This window comes from Gymnogyps californianus, chromosome 11 (genome assembly GCF_018139145.2).
Source record: "Gymnogyps californianus isolate 813 chromosome 11, ASM1813914v2, whole genome shotgun sequence".
In the NCBI taxonomy this organism is placed as follows: domain Eukaryota; kingdom Metazoa; phylum Chordata; class Aves; order Accipitriformes; family Cathartidae; genus Gymnogyps; species Gymnogyps californianus.
The window spans coordinates 6,667,910-6,690,162 of record NC_059481.1 but is presented as its reverse complement, the minus strand read 5'-3'; the positions used below and the strand labels follow the sequence as shown (position 1 = coordinate 6,690,162).

Here is a 22,253-nt window from a genome sequence, read left to right as displayed (position 1 = left end):
GTACATGTGCAATGTATTATACATACCTTCTAAAAACATTTAGAAATCCTCTGGTAATCTAGCTGTAGCAATCACATCTATGCTGCTTTCATGTGGTAGACTGAAATCTGGGGCATTATCTCCTTTCCAAGACCTGTTCTGTAATAATCCTGCTGCAATGTACAGTGTGTATCAACCTTCTTAGCCTGCCTTTTAAGAGTGAATGTTTCTCATATTTCATCAAAGCTGTACCACAACAAGTTACACTTACAGAGCTGCAGTGCTCTGGTCAATCAAGTTATTTGGAGTATGTTTCTCTCAGATAACTATATTCATTGGCTGGAATCCATGAGAACTTCTCTTAGATGGCTTCCCTGCTTGCTTTCCCTTTCATTTGGGAGCTTGTGGGTGCACTCTGTTTGGACCTTATACTTACCAGTTTTCATTAATGTAGTTATATTAACTCTCATGGTATTTGTTCATTCAGTGAAGGTTTGTAGTATTCCTGTTAGTTACTTTTTCCTCCCTCTTCGGGGCGGCAGGGGGAGAGAGAGAGAGAAAAAAAAAGCCAAATATTGATCTAAACTTTCTGCTACCTGAGCCTGTTTAGGATGTTCTTCTCTGGTATGACACTGGTTCTCTTTTACTGAAAGTCATGTAAAAGTTTTGCAGGCTGACTTCTTGCTATACTTGATAAACGCAGGTAAGCTTGAACAAAAGCTCTCTTAGCTTACAACTGTGAAAAACAAGAAGATTTCAAAGTGTACTTCCCACTGCATTTACCTCAATGTCCTCTGAAGTGCTTGCCACTGTTTTCCTAGCTTGTCTGGTATTAAGACTGTGGTTTGAGAGATACAGGCTGGAGTCTCTTCTTGTCTTGAATCCTCTTCTATCCCCAAACTATCACAGTTCTGAAAAATTATGAAATGATGCACTCCTTTTCTTCTTGAATGCGTTCCTGAACAGGTCCAGAAGACTACTAGATCCTTGTGGAGGGGCATCCAACCACACTGAGGAGTTTAAGAAAGGTCAGTATAAATGAAGGCACAGAGATACTGTCAAGTCTTAGTGCACATAGTAGAGCCATCATCAGCAACTCTATAGTTACGTAGTCTAGGCTTTCCTTATCAGCATTATTCGCAATAACTGAAGGTTTTTTTAATGTCAGTATTTGACTTAACACAGAAGACACTCAGGGACAAGTATTAAAAAACAGAAAACAAAACCCCATCTTATAGATACTGCAAGCATTGCATTATACTCATTAATCAACACATACTCTTCCCTTATCATGTCTTCTTATCTGCTCTGCACAGAGCGGCTTGCCTATTGCTTTAATTCATAAAGGTACTGACCATGTATTATTCACTGCACAGATTAATTCAGATTCTTCCTTGTGCTGTGTATACCTCTCTACTACATCTATTACTTTGTTCACACTTCTGATAGAGGCATCTATATAAATTATATAGGTATACCTAAATTATGCCAAAAGATAAAAAAATGCCGTTTCAGGGAGCGGTAGAAAGCATCAGTGTGCTTATTTTATTCGCTTTGCAGGCTGGAAGTTCCCATGAGAGAGTAGGTAAGATGATTTGCGCCTTTTAGTTGCAAAACTCAAGCTAAGCTGGACGCTCTCAGGACGTGTTCTCAGCACTGTTCGACTGAATGTGCAGTTCCATGAAACTGATTACTACAGAATTACAGCTCACTGGCATAAAGCATTAGCATGAGATTTTACTTTGTTTCCCCCGGCAGTCATTCAAGAAGGGTACAGGGGAAAGAAAACAGCATTCTAAAACAAGTGTCATATAGGAAATAGACACGTGTTATTTAAAATACTGCCAGCAATCTTCATTTTATTTTACCATGATGCTATTTCAGGCCTATCAGTGAACAAACCTGTGCACAACAGCATGGGTTTGTTTTGTCAGGGAAAAGACCAATGAAACATTCAGGATGTTGCTTTTTTTTTTGAACAAGAAAGCAATATGCTTGATTTACAGTTACAGGCTGCAGGTTAAATGAGTCCTTCAAAAAGGAAAGGATTACGATCAATGTTTTCAAGCACTGAAATGCAGGACTGAATAAAACAGAAGCAGAATGCAAAGCTACAAGCAGGAGCTGATGAAAGTGCATTGTAATTCAACATGCTCTGCTGCACAGCTAAATTACAGAGATCAAACACCTGCTTCACTTTTTCAACACAGAAAGGTGGGATTTGTACCATTTCTCTTCAGCCTCTTCTTGTCAATAGCTTTAAATGTCAGAGCTATTATGTGCTTCTCCAACAAAGAGCTGGTTTTTATCAGAAATAGCAATAGTATAAAAATGTCACTTGAGAACTTCTTGAAAGTAAATGCATATTCTTTTCACTGTAAATGAATCCAAACAGGAGCCAAGATTTAAACAACTCACTTCAGCATCGTACTGAAATTTTCATGGAGCATACATATCTACACAGAGAACCAGGTTTAGATTATCTTGTAAAATACTTACTAGATATTTTAGCAGTTACTTGCTAGCAGTTACTAGCATTTTTCGTCATCCATCCAATGTATTTATTGGTTTTAAGTGCAAAAATGGTCATTCTTACAAATACTCATCTTTGTCCTTCAGAGAACAGAGAATGCTGATGACAATTACTGCAGTAGAAATTGCTAATGTGCTCACTGCTGCAGCTGTGGGCTGCTTTTACATACATGGAGCAATCATCATCTCAGTAACTGAAAGATATCTCATTTTCAATTGCGCAGACTCCGTATTAAAACTGACATTAGGTTTTCTTTAGCATCACTAACGGAGACCACAGGTGGTGGAGGAACCTAGCCATGGAGCCTACGCCTCTGCCAGCACTAGCACTGACTGAATGGAATGAATCTATGTCCAGGGAATTCTAAAAGTGATCTGTCCAGCCAGGTTGTTTCCAGAAGTTTCTACTATTACCTGTAACAACAGTACTGAAAAATCTGCAAATAAAGATGATGAGTTTGCATGCTTTGATGGCTGAAGTGCAATTCCTTGCTGACAGGTTGGGGTTGCTTTTATTCTTCAGTCATATTTTTTACATGGGGAGCAAAATAATTAACATTTGATGCCTTAGCATTGACTAGTGCTGTGATGAAACTAGGCAAAACTAACAGACATAGAAGGCTGAAATAGAAGTTACTGTATTTAAAGGCATGTGCTACGAAATCAAATCCTTCCCTAAATTCATTATTACAAATTTCTGATTCATACAAAAATGAACCTTGAAATGACAGAAAATCAAACCAACTTTAAGGAGATGTGGGACATGCTTTTTGATAGAAAAAGTTTTAAGTATCTGAATAAACATGCCTCAGTTTCCAGACCTGCAGAGCTTTTAAAACTACTACTCAGTCCCCACTACTCAGTGGGAGATACGAAGGATTCACAGCTTCCAAAACCAAGCTTTTTTTAACAGGTTCCTCTACATGGATTTAAAAGCCTACATGCAAGCACCCATTTTGAAAAATGTTGGTGTTAGAAGTTATAAATCATTAAAAGCACAACCTAGCCGTATAGTTATATTCAAGAAGGATAAGAAGATATAATGTAACAGACAATATTAGCAAGCATTGTTTTATGTATCAGAATGGATTTGTATCTACCACTGATATAAAAGTGAGTGAACTGAACAGGATTTTTAAGGTTGCAAGGAAAAATAAAGCCATGAATATATACCTCTATTTTAATCTTCTACCTTGAATGCTTTGTACTGCTAGGTGAAGAGAAAAGGGATTTGGCATGCACCAAACACAGCAAGGCTTGCTGGGTTAAGCTTTAACGGCCAGGCCAAAGGGGAAGTTTTAGAGTTTACTCTGGTTGGTACCATCTTTGACAGAGGGGAAGGTGGATCAGCTTGCAACTATGGGAGGCAGTAAAAAACAAAACGAAACAAAACCACAACAAAACCTTAAATACTTAAAAGTTATATTATAAGATGCTCAGAAACTCTGATAGCTCTCTACATGATGGCAGAAATATTACACTTCCTAGTCTGCAATTTTAAATGAAAGGTGGATATGGAACATCGGTCCTGAACTGGAGTAAAAGTATTACAGCTCTGGTCGCTGCCAGAGTGGCACTGTAGATCAAGACAGCTTTATTAGCTCGAAATCTCATGAATTCTACATTTCAAGAACCCACTAGCGTATACCATCCTCAGGGAAAGATCATTGGCATTTCAGACTGCTAGCTTAAAAACCTAGCTTCACTCACTACTGAGTTAGACTCCTTAAACAAGAACAAATTTTTACTCGTTAAACTAAACTAAGAACATTTCTTTAAATTACCTTTTTGGTAAAGAGTCATTTGAGCAATGCCTGTGTGCTCAGTCTCATTAACATACAGTTTGGTGAAAGATGAAGTTTGCTACTGAACAAGAACAAATCCCCAGAACAGGCGGAGAAAAAGAGGCAGGATTTATTTCGAGAAGGACATTAAAAATGAAAAAAAATGTGCCAAAACCACTTGGCATGAGAAACATACCAGCTGTTCTTCACTAATCCATGGCTGATCCTTGGAAAGAATCACAAATCCACTCAACCAGCAGGCTGAGTGCCATTTTATTGGCAAGAATTGAGAAGGAAATGGAATCAAATACATACTCATAATACTGGCTATTAAAAATGTTGCTTGGGTCTGATAAAGTATGTATTAAGGACTCTTCGCTTAATTCAGTCACAGAAAATGAGAAAGTGAAAATAGAAAAACTAAACATAGGAATTATCTAGAAAATCATTTCCTTATTATGGCCTCATTGCTACAAGACATACACCCACTGAACCGGCCCCAAGTCCTGCACTTTGGAACTGTTTCAATGAGACCCAAGAACTGAACACATCACTAAGAAATATCCAGATGTATTTCTTTCTGTTCATGGCTGACGCACACTGCCAGAATAAACATGGAATAATCTGTACAGTCAATGTCTGTGCTATGCCTATACCAGCTGAAAGCTACAGGGTATCACCGATACCTGTTTTGGTTGGTGTGGTGGTTTTTTGTTGGAGGGAGGTTGTTTTTGTCCTTTTCTTACAGTAGAATTTACTGCCAGCAGAAGCTGTCAAATCCACACATTTTCAACTAACCTACAACTCTCGCACATCTTTCAGTCTGAATTACACTGTATTCCGCAGCTTCATGCATTTAGTGGAGCTTTTGTACCAGCTCAGTACAACTTTGGCAAACAAAATCCTAAACACAGTCAAAAGACTAAAGATTAAACCCATAATTAGTTGTTCTGCTAATGAGCTTTTATAAATAAACACATCTCAAAAGTCAGAAGTAAGTTTAGTACTATAAATTACATTAAGTTGGAAAAATAATACAGAAATCATTAAACAGAGCAATCTTGTGCTGGTTCAGAGTTATATTAGATAATATTATAGGTAATTCCTTTTTGTCATGTTTATGACCCTTTGATCAATATCTGAGCATTTCTCAGCACCGGGGGGGAGGGTGGGGGAAGAGGGGGAGCACTGGGAATGAAAAAAGAAAAGGTAATACAACCTTTGCTTTCAAGGTTCCTGTCCACAGTCATAATAAAACAGCTCTATGATGACTGCTTGATTAAAAATTAATTGCTGTGGTAATTTAAAGATATGTCTTATTTAATAATTAATGTATGGGAATTAAATTGGACTATTCACTGAAGTCTTATTATAAGGTACACTCAGAAAAAGATCCATGATCTTCATTGTATTATTAAGGGGGGGAGGGATTTTATTGTATCTTGGAGAAAGAACTCTTCCTGTCATATCTGTCTTGTGCAACAATTGGTCCTTATTTTGGCTCACTACTAGGGAAAATATGAATTTTAGTGTAAGACTTCATAGTGAGGTCCTTTCTATATGGCATAGCTCTATCTAGTGGTTGATTAATCCAAGTGCATCTGACTGTTTAAAGAAGACTAAATCATGAATTTGATGAAGGCCAGGAAGGTCTTAGGAAAGTGCCACTTTCTTATTCTGATCTACTGTCATCCGCCTTGCATAAGTCTGGAAATACACCAGGAAAGGTTGTACTACTAGCTAAATCCTATCTTTACATACATTGATGAATGTGATTCCATAGGGAGTTCTCCTTGTAATGAACGCTTTTTCCAATACAATTTGCAGGAACAAACCAGGGGCTCCAATACTTATTCAGGCAGGGTACCTAAATACTGGCCTGACAGATAAACCCATCGAAGTCAGCTGGACAGTTCCCATGCTTAATTGTATACACATGCTTTTCCCCCTAAATTGGGATTTAAAGTTGTGAGAATTATTGTGGGCATGTTGGAGCAATGTGGAAGAGGTAGCTGGGAAGCTTCTGTTTAACCACTTCTGTGCCACTGTGGGAGACAGGAAGGCTTGCAGCTGTTCCCCAGCCTCAGCACTGGATGGTTAGGAGCAGTGCCCTGAATGCGAAGAGCATAAGGACTAGCTTGTTCACCTTGGAAGCAGGATGATTTGCATGCAATGGCTGCAGCATACTGTGGGGTAATATAGTCCTCCTTAGCAGAACTAAGCTGGGTACCTCTATACCTTCTGTGCTCTGCAGCAGACATGCTGTGGGAGAAATGACTTGGTACTGAAGACCAACCAGATCAACATGACACATTGAATCCAAAAAGCTATGAAGGCTGATTCAGAAAATGCAGGTGGCTGCCACATTTCTTCCCCAATCTCATCATCCATCTAGTGGATATATTGGACACTAATCTGCGTCAGCTTCTAATCAAACCTAGCAGGGGGAGAGCTGTGTAAGTTGTGTAACCAAGTAATGGATTTCATCAGCACAGGGGAAAGGTCACTAGTTTTTGCTGGTAATTACAAAAGCTCCACAAAAGTATGTCTACAGTTTTCCCAAGCTCATTGGGCCATTTATCCAATGGGGGCTTAAGGAAATAATGGGCATTCAGATAGCAGTTACTTGATTAATGCTCTAATGATAATTTTGGTTAATAACTGTATAAATAACTATAGTTTAATTTAAGCTATAACAATCCTGCTACACATCCCAGTGTAGCAAAATTAAAATAGCAATGTAAAAGCACTGCAGTTGGTGAAAAAAAAGTCATGTCTGCTGCACATAGCCAACACCAAAACATGTGTAACTTTAAACACTGCTTAAGGTGAACCCCACAAAATAGTTCTATGAAATTAGCTTTGAGTGTTGTATAACTTTTTTCTAGAAAGCCTGGAAATCACCTCTCCTTTAGAATGATTAGGACACATGAATTGGGGCCTGTCAATACTCCTGGCACTGGGATTAGGTAATTCTGATCACTGAAAGTTTCAACTGTAAACAGTCTCTCTCATTCAGGCTGCATCTGTTTCTCTACATATTGTTCCAGAAAGCAACTTGAACATAGCTTCATTATTTTGTGCACAGGAATTAAATAGGTTTACAGCCCAGTTTTCATGTCCTTTTCAACTCATGTTTTATCTAGCATTTCTGCAACGATGACACAGGTGACACAGAAAAGTTTTACTAGCTATATTTTCATTGTAAATTACTCAAATCTGCTCTAAATTAACTGGTATTCTAGCAAATGCATTTGATGATTTGTGTGCCTGTGCACAGGAAACAAAAGCACTTATCTGTTTCAACACTTTGAAGAGCAGTAATGAGAAGTTTCATACTGACATGTACAAACTAATGAAAATGTAATATTAGTAGACTATTTTACCTTATTAACATGACAATTACTTGAAAATCAAAGTGATTTGACCAAGCTAAGTACATTCCCCAGTTGTCATTCCATGAAAATTTCGTAGCTTCTGTTCTCCTTTCAGAGAAAAAATTCAAGATGACAGCCAGATTTACTGACTTGCCCTTGTTCTTGATTCAAGCATAGTTTGCTAATGAACCAGACCCATAAGATTAACAGAGGTTAGTGTGGACCATTTCACATTATTTTCTACCAAATAAAGTATGAAACTGCTCAGTTTTCCAAATGCTCAGTTTTCTAAATGCTCAGACAGGTGCCTGAACAAAAGTACCTGGCACCAATTCAGATGCATGGTGTATCAAAGACATCCTCCCAGGACTATCATCCCACAAGCCTAGCATCCCGCAGGGTCTAATGAAGACCTCAGCAGCTAGAGGCCAGAGAGGATGGGAAATGGCACTAACTGCTTAAGTTCAAGTATCTCAATTGTGCCCTTGTGCATTCCTCCTAATAAAGCTCAGTTACAGAAAATAAAGATAACATGGCTCTCCCTCAGTGCTAGGAAAAATAACTTCAGAACTTTGTACTTAAGTCAAAAAATATTTAAAAATCCTACTGAGCAACACAGGTAGATGAGTGTCAGAAAGGTCAGAGATTGCATTAGTGGTTTTATTTATTCCAACTACTAAAGCTTTATCAACAGCAAAATGTTAATACCATAGGATTTATTATGGGGGAGGCAAGTAATGATTAAAATTTACTAGGCCATAGACTGGAGTTGAACACTAATGATAAATGTATACGACTAGCCATTTTTAACAAGCCAGTTATTTCCCTTCTCATTTCCTAAATACGATACGTAACTGCAACACTAAACCAGAGCTCCTGGAAGACAGCCACCCTCCTGGCTCTGCTCCTCAGGCTGGCTCTCAGCATGGGTTCATATTTCCAAAGGCCCAAACAGATCAGGACTCACATACACTTAAGGCAAAATCTCCATTCAGAACTCACCTCAGCTGCTCACATCCCTCAGTAGTCAAGCAGATAACAAGAGGCAAGACAAAGTGCCAAGAAGCAGAGATAAGGCATTCTGGGCCATGGGGATCATCGTTGTGGTTGTGTTCATGTAGGGGGCAACCAAAACCAAAAAAAACTTTCAGATGAGATCAGTGTGGTACAGAGCTTGGCTGCCCCTGGATCTTACAAGGATCCCCCTTCTCCCAGCCTTCTGGTTTACCAGGAGATCTACATGCAGCAACTAGTTAACAGCAGAGCTATCATTAAAACAGAATAAAAAGTAGTGTTACTTGATGCCAAGATTCTTCTGAGAAGGTGGAGGCATTCCTCTGGTAAATTAACTACTCTGAAGACAGAAGGCTGATACAAGAGTTTGGGATTCTCTAGGATGAAAGACACTGCTAAACAGCCAGACTTCTTAGTGTTTGGTGAAGGCATGTCATGTCATGTCAGTGTTTCAACATTCAGAGCTAGTAACTTAGGAAAACACACTGACTTTTCACCTTTTAAGCCCTCTGTTCAAACCTAGGCCTGACAAATACAAACAAAAACATGTCTGATGCACTTCTGGGAATGAGAAGAGTAAGGATTTTGTAAGGAAGGCTCAACAAAAGTTGTGAAGTGAAATTAGAACCAAATACCAAAACAGGTACAAAATTCAACAGCAAAATTAAAAGATTCTCAACTAAGTATCGGTTAAAGAAATCTTACTCAAACATAAAAGACTGTTTTCCAAAACTAACGAGCTCAAGCTGGCTTCCATGCTTTCACACAACTTGCAGCTAAGCTGTAGAACTCCTTGGTGAAGGATGCTGTGGAGACTAAAAGGCAACAACATAATTTCACATAAAACTCCTCCAATATTACCTCTGGTCCAGACAATCCCTACCTTAAGTATTGCTGCACAGGAGCAAACTCTGAGGGAGAGTAACTACATCTTCCCCCCAATCCTACAGTACTACCTAGACTGTGCTGTTACAGCACTGGGCAACACAGGTTTCTGGTCTGACCCAGCACAGCTGCTTTTATATTCTCACGCCTTACCTCTGAATTTAATAGGACATTAAATGGAAAAAGCTTGTCAGCTCATGAGCAGTACACTCGATTCCCACCTGGATTTTCAACCTTCAGTTTTATGAGCAAATTCATCTCCATAACTGAAAAAATTTTAGGGGACTCAAACTTCAATAAAACCTAGGCAAATTATTAAGTGATTAAGATATAATTTCAAACCAGCACATCCTGGGCTATGAGCACTGACCCAGCTAATCACGTGCTGATCAAATCTTTTAAAAAGCTTTGGAATTTACCCTTTGCTCTTCAGTTCCAAATGGACAAAGATTTTGCCTTTGTAAAAATATAAAAATCATTACCAACAATGTAAAACTGGATGATATTTACTACTTAATGTGAACATCAAGACAAAAACCTAATGCATTCCTCTTCACCTGTCAATCTCTGTAAAACATTAATAAATAAACCAACGTAGAAGTTAATGATTTACTGCTGAATTGTATTAGGAATAGTCTTGTGTATCAGAAACAAGAGAGCATGAACCCCTGAACGACTTATTTCTCCCCTTTTTTGTGAAAAAAATTTGTAATACATGACCTGTGACAGAAAAATTGGGAAGGAGGGAAATTAAAGTCAGCCAGGAACTCTGGAAATAAAAAAGGAAAAACATTTAAATGTCTATTCTGTTAAAAAAATTACACACAGTACATTTAGTAGAGCTTAGTAACCACTGCTTGCTTTCCACTGGTAGAGGCTTAAGCCATTCAGCTATTAATCACATGAAAGTAGATATTAAGGAATATTAATCCATACCAGCTGTTACATCTTTTACTGTGCTATTATTAGAGATTAATCTTTATAGAACAAGGCTGCCTTTTCATGTCATTTCCAAGAGGACATCATACAAGCTGATACTGTTTTACAACACATCTTCATAAAGGGGTTGAAGAAAGCAGGAGATAACGATTACATGGTGAAATTACATTCAACTTCATCCTTCAAATCTAAGGCACTTATGTGTAGAAGAGACACTGTCACTGTAATCTGTTGATTAGTTAATTTTTATTGTGACTGTAAAAAATTGCTTTTATAGCTGCTATTTACATCAAAAGAAAAAGGATACTCTCTTAGTGATACTGAATATTCTCTTATGGAAAGTTCAAGGCTATGTAATTTCCTATCTTCAGTAGCAGGGAATGAATCCAGTTAAAAACATCTAATATGATCTAGCTGATGGAGCCTTAAAGGGGAATATTTAGGATTGTAACAGAATTTTAACAAAACAGAATCAACCCTGTGAGCATACTATTTTCTAATGAAGTATAAAAACCCTGTTAGGCGAGACAGGTTTTTAGAAGAGCAATTGCTTTTACTGTTGGATACACTTCATAGACAACTGCATCTGCAGACTCTAGCAAAACTCCTATCAGATCACATGTCGGTTGAATGGTATTAAAATCACAAAAAGTATCACACTGTTCCAAAAAAAATAAAATTACTGGCAGAAAAGGCCAGCGTTATCCATTAAAGATTATGAGATTACCATTAAAAATCAGCTTCTAATCAGCTTCTTGAGTTTTGGATGACACTGTACCAGCTGCACTAGGGAAATCAGTTGTCATAGTTACAGAAAATCTACATTCTCTATAGCTGCAGTCTCCTTGTTTTGTTAAATGCAAGATTCTTCTCTAATTATGTTGCAATTATTCATCAGGGTACCTTTGGTTTTTACTCATTTGGACTTCAGATTGATCTTACAGATTACATGTGTATTAGTTTTATAGCACAGTCTAAATGGTGAGGAAGAAGCTCTTTAGTCTAGGGTTCTATGATTCACTGTTCTCCCATTCTTCCTTGCAATTTGCACAGTGTCTCCTTAGCAGCCGCTGCCCTTTCACTCTCCCCAAATCTGCAAAAGTCCTTCAGTGGTTCCCTTTTCTCAGTCTGCCCATATTCTGTCTGGGCAACGTGATCTGCTTCAGCTGGTCAGCTGCTCCCTCCACAGCACTGCCTAAACCTGCCTCTGTCTTTGACAATCTGGCATGTACAACTGCCTTTCACAGTCTCTGCTACCTGTCTTTAATCCTCTCCACCCTCATCTTCATCTGCTGATGAACCAGCTGTTATTTATATAACATTGGTTTTGATGCCGTTTTCTCTCCTCTCCTCCCAAACAAGTACCTTAAAATTCTGCTATTTCACTCTCCTCTTCATGCCACTTCCCAGGACAAACTGGCTTTCTCATTCCACCCTGCTAATGCCCGTCTACAGGACTTCACCCATCTCCAAATCAGATAGGTGGCCAACCCTGAATAACACTTCCGCTGCTTAGTGTCAATAATTTGCCTGCTAACAACTGGCAAAAGTACAGGGCAGACAGAGGTACTCACAACACAAAAGATAATGTACATATTAGGAGGTAAAACTGGGGTCCAAATGTAAGCCTTTAAGCAGTTTATCTCATTGCTTACTTTTTGTTTAAATTAACAGGGTTTGGGGTTTTTTTCCTTATTTCTTTCCTTCCCCCCTACCTACCCAGCTAGCTCTGAAATCATAAGGGATAAAGTATGAGAACAATCAACCATTTTTACAGTTAATTAGGAGTCAGACAGTTAGCCAGTTTTATAACAGATATGAATCTATGTAAAATCCTTCCATTCAGCCTTTATACACCTCTGCCACCCAGCTGTGAAAGGCTGTTGCAGTGAATCCTTGAGCTATATACATCGTGAACGTACTTTAATGATCCTCAGTTACATTTCTCTTTATTTTATGGATTAGCGAATGACTTTAAAAAATACCAGTTCATCTCTTCTTGGGTAATTGAAATCTATTTAGAATTTTGGACAGTATTTACTCAATTTTGCTGAAAACCTGGAAAAGCTATAAAAATAGGAGTAAAATGTGCCCTTGTACCTTCTCAACATGTGGAAGTTCGCTGTTTTGCAAGCTGCATTCTAGGAAAGAATGGCTTTCTTCTCCTTGCTCTGTGCTGATGTTTGTCGATTCTCCCTTTCACTGCTTGTCTGCCTCTCATGGATTTTGACTCTCCATTTCCAGTCCTTTGCATAGCCAAGGTTTGGCTTGTTTTCCATTTTTCAAAGTGAGTAACTTTATTGCAGGCATCTACACGAAGAGAAAATTGATGTCTGGCAACCCTGAGGAAGGTTTGCATGAGCAAGTCCTACATCACAGATTAGTTAATTGGAGGCTTGAAGGGGGGACATATGATCAGTGGAACACTAAATCAGTTTTCTGAAAAAAAGAAAAGTTCATGTTAACCAGCTCCAGCTTTTCTAACTTTTCCATTAGTGTAGATCACAGAAGTTGCACTAGAGATTGGGGCCTACATATAATAAAAAACTGTTGCTGTGAAGTGGACAAGACATGTAAGAGAAAGGAAAACCGAGGGAAACCGAGTTGCCCAAATTCAAAAAGTAGGGTGGATGGCACAGCTAGTGACAAAAATGTGAACTTGAACTGCTGATCCAATCCACCACATCGCCTATGAAATGGCTCTTTTTCAATGCTTTCTGACTCTTCCTTCACTCTGCCACCTATGTTTTTCACCTCATTTTTAAGGACTGACTAAATTAAAAGAATCTTCATCGCTTGTGGTAAATTCTACAAACGCAGAGTCTGAAATTTAAAAGCACCAGAAAGGTTCTATTCATTAAGGCAATGGTTGATTCTTCCAACTTAGGAGTGGAGAGCAGTAAGTGCCCCCCATCTATATCCTTCATTGCAAGATCAGCTAACCTACTATCACCACGCGAGACCTGAATTAATACCGCTTTCCAGCAAAATTGTTTTTCCTTTGTTTATCCACACTTGTGTTTTCTAGGCAAAACAAAGGGGCAACCATTTGGAGCATGGTAGCACTTACAGTCACATTCTGTATGTCTCCTGCTACTGTAAAATCCTCACCTGCCTCAGAAGCACTCTTACACGACTATTTGTTGCTCTCTGTGTTTGAAAGTCAGAGTGCTTTGCAGTATCCACGAGCATTTGCTTCAGTTTTTAACAGGTAGCCATCCTTGACAGATTCCTTCTATAAAACCACATTCAAAGTGAAAATTGCTCAAGGCTTTCTGCTCTGATTTCTCCCTACTCAGACCTGCATAAGGCTTGTTTGCAGACCTTCAGTAGACAGATGCTGGTAAGCAAGAACTAGCAAAAGGTGCAGCATGAACCAAGCATCTATGGCAGGTTTTTCTGAATCAGACTAGGAGTAATTTGTGTTGGGTAACAGGCAGTGAAGCACAGTTATGAAAGACACAGACACATGCGAATCCGACAGTTGCCAGGAATGAATATGAACAGCTGGACAGAATAGCATCAAATTGCTGAAAAGTAAAAAACATTATTCCATAATTCACAAGGTGATTCTGACATTCAATACATAACACGAGTTCTGGGCAAGGACTTTGTTCTCTTCATGTCTGCTGCAGTGCCACTCATGGTTTCATCATTATCACAGGCCCAAGTCAAGCATTAGGGAACATTTCAAATATATCATCCCTTAAAACCGAAGGCTCTGCTCACGTGCAATATGAAAAAGGACAGTTCTCCTGCTGTTCCCCTTTGTCAGCTTCATCTTCTTCTAACACTATAGAATCTTGGTACTAAGTCCATCCTTTCACTGATACGGCTAGCACAAGAGAGTCCAGAAATGCTTCCTGTTACCCCTGCAATTACAAGCTGCGAACCTGCACTGGCTCAGCAATTTTATCTAGACAAAACCTCTCTCTCCTTCCGGCCCTAGACTCCTGTAATAGGTTATTAAGATGCTGCATTTCAGAGTAGCACTTCTGTATACATAATTTGTATGCTGTTCAAATTTATAAAGAGGGTGAAAGGTGTTAGATATGTACATGATTGTAATGTGCTGGACACTAGGCCAAGCCTACCATGACACTTGCAACTCATAATACATGTACTTATCCTGCTGGACAGTCTGCACTTGCTGTAAATTGTGGGGTTTACGCAGTATTTGCCCATACTTATGGTCATTATAAGTAACAGCTATCATCAGTTTTAAAAATTTGCCAAACATTTGGGCTCAAACACACTACGAATGTCAAAAAGCTCCCGCAAAACTCATGACATTCTCATTCCTGGAAGCCATCATGACATAACAGTTGTACCTAGGTAGCGTTTTGGTTAGAGGTACATGAGGCTTTAACAGCTATACAGTGCAAGAAGTCATCTCTGATTCCATGCTTACACCCTATCTTGAACAGTAAGCTTCCATGCCTTTGTGGTAACCTTTCCTTCATGCTACAGATCACATATTACTCGCCATATGCACACACCATCTGCTCCTGTTGGATGTCTGCAGTGTATTGACTTGTAGAGAAGGGGCATAGTGCAATGCCACATGCCTAGCTGTGCTGGGCGACTCACACCTGCAGAATATAGACTCAACTCCTTACGAACAATTCCTGATAACAAAGAGATTCCTAAAAGCCGTACCTTACAATGTCTGTCTTGAGTAGAAACTTACAGGATGTCAAGAAAAATGTCATGGACATGCCAAGGAGAATCATTTAGTTCTACATTTCAAATTGGATAAACCTGCTACTATACTGATACTCTTTCTTTGGATGGCGTGTCACAGCAAAACAAAAGCCTTATAATTCACTTAGCCAATTGTGCATCCTGGTTAGGGGGTTAAAGGATTTATTTCCAATTCCTATTCAGATCAACTGGTACTGTCTAACATATACTCTATTACGGACTGCTTTTCACAATGCTCTTATCCAGTTTGTTGAAGGACATTAAGATACCAAATCAAGACTAAATTGATTCAGTGTTGATTCAGCAAGGCAGTTCAGGAAGAGCCAGCAGAATGCTCTTTGTAAAACAGCATACACAAGTAGAAAAGATTTGTCAAAATTGGACAAATTTATATACCCAACTATAACATTTTTCAGTATCTTTTAAGAACACAGCTACAATACTAATTCTGCTGTGATAGTCATAGATTATTCTAATTTGACATTCCCTTCTTTCATTAAACAGAAGAGTACAGGCTGTGCTGCTGTCTCTCAGTCTGGGAGTCTGTACCAGAGATCACATGCTGCTAAGTACAGTTTTTGTTTGTTTGAAAAGGGGCAGCTGATAACCTGTTGGCCTATTCTCTAGACACAAGTCTGCCTCTATTTTTCTTTAGGGCCATGAAAGTCTACTTGTGATGACAGTTTGATTATTGCCCCGATATTTTTGGAGCATTAAGGAAGATACAGAACCTGTTCTGCTGTACTTAGAGAGAAATAAATTATTATACCTAAGTTATTTTCTCACTTCCACCACTCAACTGACTCCCCAAACTGGAAAAAACACAGCAGTGTTATCTCTTGAGCCACTGAGACAATGGCCAAAATGTCTGCACAAAGAGAATTTCTTAATCACAGCAGAAATTTGGGGGGGGGGGGAAGATATTTGAAACTCTCAAAAGGAATGTGTATGAAAATGATTTCACTGTTACCAAGTGATCTATCTAATCATAACTGTAATATTAACCAGTTGCAGACAACTGTTCCAAATAAACCCTTTTACAAACCATCAAAAGATATGGTAATTTGAAGGAAATCACAGCTTCTTGACAAATAGTTTAGGAGCAGAAAGTAAATTCATCCTGTTAATCCTTTTTTTCCTGTTTGAAGTTTAATATTACCATAAGCAGGCACACAAAGCATACAATTTAAGATTAACAACTGCAACTAACTTCAAGGGATTTTATACTAATTTTCAAGCTTCATTAACAAATGGTAAGACAGATCAAAACGGTGACTTAAAGGGGAGACAAAATTGTTTTTTCTGCCTAAAATATAATTTCTCTCTGATCTAAGAGAACGTATTCATCCTTTCCCATCTTTTCTCTGGTTTGTCTGGTCATTTACAAAACACAGGACAAGTTATTTGCCTTAGTCTGAAGGTCTAATAATCTTTCCACCTTTGTAATCGATGAAAGCTTTTCTAATTAATCACTGGGTAATACTGAACTACCTTAAAAAAAAAATTTTAAAAAGATCCATTATACTTTCTATAGTAGTGCTGTTGAGATTGTCAAAGTTGTCTAATGTATTTAGTTAAAATATTCTTTAAAATATTTTTTTAATATTCTAAAATTTCTATTTTTTTTAGACATCACTGTTATTTCTTGCACATTTGACAGCCAGGAAGAAGATAGTGATGTGAGCAATAAATTAAAAATATATTAGTGTCTGTATAAAAGCTTAAATCTGAGCATCTGGAAGGCTTGTACTGAGTATATCCTTATACAGATAATCGCAGAGAATTTACAAGCATAGAAGAATTACAGGCAAACAGAAATAACACGTAGAGAAAAGCTGTTTCAATAAAATGGTTTTCTCTTCAGAGGAACAGAAAATGAGTCATAGTAGGTACATCTTAAAGACATTTAGATCAAGTCAATGGAGATAGTAAACTGAGATGAAAGCATTGTTTAGTACTACAAAAGTAATTTGAGGTAATTCCCATTAGTGGGAATGACAGACCAGTGATGTACATCCAGATAAGCTGTTTCCTTTTTTAATAAACTGAGATGTTTGCAAGAAACAAAACCAAAACACAGATGTAAGTGTGCACACACACAAGCAAACTCCTTTTCTTAAACACCACAGGTTTCACATTTCTTTTACAACATTCTCTGTTGAGGTAGAGAATAATTGCAGAGCAGGTAGCAATAGGCGTTTTTGTAAAACTGCTCAAGAAGTAAAATGTCGTCTTCCTCTAGAGTACTGCTGTCAAAATCAGGGGAATACATGGGAAAGCTAAGCAGAGTAGAGGGCTGAGTAGAGATACTTGGCCATTTTAATTACTCTTGCTTTTCAGCACTACTGCAGTAAAAATCAGGAGCGAAAATCATGGACCAGGATCACACACTGTTACACGTTCCTCAGAAAAAGGTCCATGAGAGTGGTAAAAGGGAAAAACGATTAGAGTGGTACGTGAAATTCTCATTATAAATCTTATAGCTACGTCACATGGCTTTAACCATTTCCTGCCTAGATTTTCCAGATGTATCCCAAAGCACTAAACCCCTACGAAACACACATTCAAGTCTAGTTTCAATCCCTGTTTTCAGCTGTATCATTAGCAAAAGTTTACATTCAATACAAAACATTCTCGAGCACAACAGTGCCCAGATTTCCTGCCTTGAGATGTCCTGATTCCCAGAGATGATCACTTCCACTTGCCTGGTGCTATTAACCTCAGAGCCAACCAACGTAATTTCTCAGCAGAAGTAACACTCCCAGCCTACTACGTAAGCCTAAAAATCTATTTTTTTAATCGACTCTAGAAATAATATTTTTCTCATGAAAGGTAAAGTTTTTGTTCCCAAAATGAACATTAAAGCAAATAAACACCAAAAGAATTAGGAAGACTAAAACAAGCAAGCCATGAAGGGAATTTACAGCTTTTAAAAGACTTTTTTTTATAATCAGAAGTTGAACCTTGTTAAGAAAAACAAAATCTGTACTGTGTTCCTTCTATCTTCACTTGACTAGTCTTTCCTATGGGATTAGTGCGACAAGATTAAACAATTTTTATCTGGCTATTTTACTCTGACTTTATTCCATTCAGGAAGTAAAATTCTGTATGCTTTGCAGTATCAAGATAGGCTTGGGGACATTAAAAAAAAAAAGAAAAAAAAAGCTGATTGCACCTGGGGCACTATGCCTACATTATGGATTTACTATTCTGATTTGTCATGTTTAAGTGAGCCTAGATATATAAAACAACATTTTAAAGGGGAAATCCTTCTCTTTAATTTCCTTTATCATTGTTTCTCTGTATTATTCAATAAATAAAGTTAATACTACCAAGCCTATGAAACTACTGCTGATCTTTAAAGTCATTTGGTTGACAAAGCAAGCAATATACAGTTGTTCATGAAACGGAAGTGTCTTGGAGGACAGCCTGGTTTTTCACACTATTTGTACACAGCCATGAGGCACCTAAGAAGCAACTGTGCAGGTAATGGGAAAAGTTACACAAAGTGACACTGTTGCTAAGTATTAGCTGACATTTCAATACGCCACTTTGCTTTATATCTATCAGAGGAGAAAAAACTGAACCCACCACAAACACTTTAGAGCCTTTCCTTTTTCTTCTAAGTGTTTAGGCTTGGCCCCAGTGACAAGGACATTACAGCTGAAGTACTCTTTTTTTTCACCTAGCACTCAATATCTGTAATAGGGTCTGTAATATAGGCATTACATGCAACTTGACAATCTCTTTAGCAGAGAAAAGGGCCAGGGTCCCCAGTTAGTACATAAAAAACATTGCTGTAAATGAATTTATCCCTAGATAGTGCTTGCAATTCACCTAGTGATGGCCCATGACCATCAATCTCTGCTGAAGAAGTTCCCCAAACCCAGACGCATTCTTTCTTGCCTTCACAGATGACCTTGACCAATATTTCACATCATATAGAACAATCTTTTTTAAGAAGGAAACATTTTAATACATAGCTGCCTGTGTATCGATGAGTAATTTCCTCCAAGATGCTGCCAGACATTTTTCTCTCAGTTATGTTCCTTCAGACTTCCTTTCACCCCTTTAATTAGAATCTGACTCTAACATTGTGACGATCAGCAGAAACTACAGGTAAGACTGTTGGAGGGATTGGAAGAGAAGACAAAAACCATTGCTCATTATTTGAATGGAGTCAGTTCAAAAAAGGTCAGTTGAGCTGGAACCTAAGTAATCTTAAGCTGAAGTTAGTCTATATTTGTTCCAAATGAATCTATCAATCCATGGACAAAAGATATATTTAAATTCCCTTCACAGCTGAAAATTGAATTAAGAAACAAATTCTTAATATGCATCTACAACATGGAAGCTTATGACAACAGTGAGCTTATACATTATCAAGCAATCACCTCATGTCTTCTTTCTCCCCCCTTGTCTTTTTCATTCATACACTGCACAGCACACGATCTAACCACAAACTGTATTTCTCGTAGAATCTGTCTGCCGCAGATGTTCAGTGAATCACATCAAAATCCTTTACACATCCTATCAGTCTTCTCATTGATTGCATCTAAATTTGGCATGAACACTAAGTATCAATAGTCATCAAAATATGATTTTGACTATGGATAGGAATAATTACAGGCTAGCCCTGTTCAGTGATATTTAACCCAAAGACCCTTAAGACAGTGTGCTTGTGAAAGAACTCCCATAATAGGAATAAGATTCATTGCCAGAACCAGTGCAGTGAACACAACTGATACCTTTGAGACTTAAAACAGCACAGAGGGAAAGAAAATTGTTCTCATTTATAACGGTACCAGCTATTTAAAAAGAAAAAAGGGGGGGGGGGGGGGGGGGGGGGGGGGGGGCAAACAGTGTCTCCAGCTGTTTCCCTCAGATTGTACTATTTGGGTAATTGCAGATTTACCTTTTGTGATCCAGATGCTGAGCCCTTAAATGAAGTGCGTTTGAAGGAGCCACTCATCCTCCGTAAGGAACCTGTGAACTTTCCTCCTCTTCCTTTCTTAATCCCCTGGCCCTTATCCTCCATAAGGGACCTAGTACCCCAGCACCAAAGAAAACTCTGATTTTAGTCATGTAGTCTAAGCAGTTTTTTTCCTGAAGCCAACGATCATTAAGTTACAGCTTAAATAAAAAGAGAGACAGATGCATAAAACAAAATCAAAGCCAAATAATGAGACTCCTGTTCTGAAATGCACCCTGTCACAAGTGTTACCAGCCAGCTAGACAAGTAGAAAAACAAGGCAATACACTCATACAAACTGCTGTCCCCCTCCCTCTTCTCTACTGACTCTATAATCAGGCTTAATGCACACAGCTTCTGCAAGCTATGGTTTTTAATGGACAGAGATTTAATAAATGGTGATTGAAGGTAAATCTACTTTAGAAGCAGCATCCCGAAAGGTTTTTATTCGTGCAAAGCACAGGGCAGTCAGATGGCAATTATTTCGGTATCAGTAAAAAGGCACATGAAAAGAGCAGATGGTCCTCAGCAGACTATGGGTTAGAGGCGTGGTGGAATTCTAAAGGATAACTGCTGATGGCGAGTGTGCCTACAGCAGGTCTCGAGATGAGAGAGACAAGGTTTTAAAAGCAAACAACCCCTAAGATCACAAGTTAGATTCTAATTAATTAGGGAATATGGGTTGTGGCAAATAAGGTGTGGTGTGTATTATCTTCATGAATTCTTATTAATATCTTAATTCACCTGATTTGTACTATTCTGCCTAAATATGCGGAGTGAAAGCAAAAGGAGGCAGTTAGGAGAGAATAAACAAGAAATGAGGAAAAGACAAGGTGCTTTAAAAGAACAACAAAATTATTATTGACTAGGAAGTATCCGAGTTGGCTCCAGAAGACTTGCCTTCTCAGACATTAGCCAGGAATCTGTTAGAGAGCCTGGTTTAGAAAACAAGATAGATGAGAGCACAGGGAAACCAGAGATACATTTCAGAAATATACACAGGGACTGCTGATTTGTAACTGTGAGCTAAGTCAGAAACACCATTAATTTACAGGATTTAGTTATACAGTCATACTTTTTATTTACTTATTTACTTTTTTTCTTTAGGTTCACCCCTTTGTCCCTCAATAAAGATGGAGTGGGTGCCTGCTTGCAGCTGGTTAGAGGAGGCACAGAAAATTGTGTTGAAAACCTAAAGCAAAACAAAACAAAAGTGGAAGAGGCTGATAGACGGACATGCACCAATTTTGTTGTTCTGGTCAGCACAGCCACAATCAAGAAAATAAAATTTCCCAGGCTGGCAAGGATAAGTGGCTGACAACTTACAACATACTTAAAGTTGTGTGGGAAATGGGAAAGTAAAAGCTCCATGCTTTGCAGGAGAATCACTTCTATTATATTAGCGCAAACAGTTTGTGGGCTCAGGTTAATGGAATGTAGAGAGGAGGACATGAACACTAAAGGGTCACAGAAGAGGTCTTCCTTTCTAACCATCTGTCCTGGTTTCGGCTGGGATAGAGTTAATTTTCTTCCTAGTAGCTGGTATAGTGCTGTGTTTTGGATTTAGGATGAGAATAATGTTGATAACACCCTGAAGTTTTTAGTTGTTGCTGAGTAGTGTTTATACTAAGTCAGGGATTTTGCAGCTTCTCATGCCCAGCCAGCAAGAAGGCTGGAGGGGCACAAGAAGTTGGGAGGGGACACAGCCAGGACAGCTGACCTGAACGGGCCAAAGGGATATTCCATACCATATGATGTCATGCCCAGTATATAAACTGGGGGGAGCTGGCCAGGAGGGGCGGATCGCTGCTTGGGAACTAACTGGGCATCGGTCGGCAAGTGGTGAGCAATTGCATTGTGCATCACTTGTTTTCTATAGTCTAATTCTTTTAGTATTATTACTGTCACATTATTATTATTATCATTATTTCTCCTTCCTTTCTGTCCTATTAAACTCTCTTTATCTCAACCCACAAGTTTTGTTTTTTTTTTTCCGATTGTCTCCCCCATCCCACTGGGTGGGGGGAGTGAGCGAGCAGCTGCACGGTGCTTAGTTGCCAGCTGGGG

The 22,253-nt window shown here is 38.5% G+C and overlaps 1 protein-coding gene across 1 annotated transcript in view; it reads right to left on the bottom strand.

The window, feature by feature from the left end:
- TRPM1 (transient receptor potential cation channel subfamily M member 1) overlaps positions 1-20,252 on the bottom strand; it is a 91,365-nt gene extending 71,113 nt beyond the window's left edge. Inside the window, exon 1 of the mRNA XM_050903494.1 lies at positions 20,130-20,252. Within this exon, the coding sequence (XP_050759451.1) occupies positions 20,130-20,252 (123 nt within the window). The remainder of the gene's footprint in view (positions 1-20,129) is intronic.
- Positions 20,253-22,253: the final 2,001 nt, after the last annotated feature.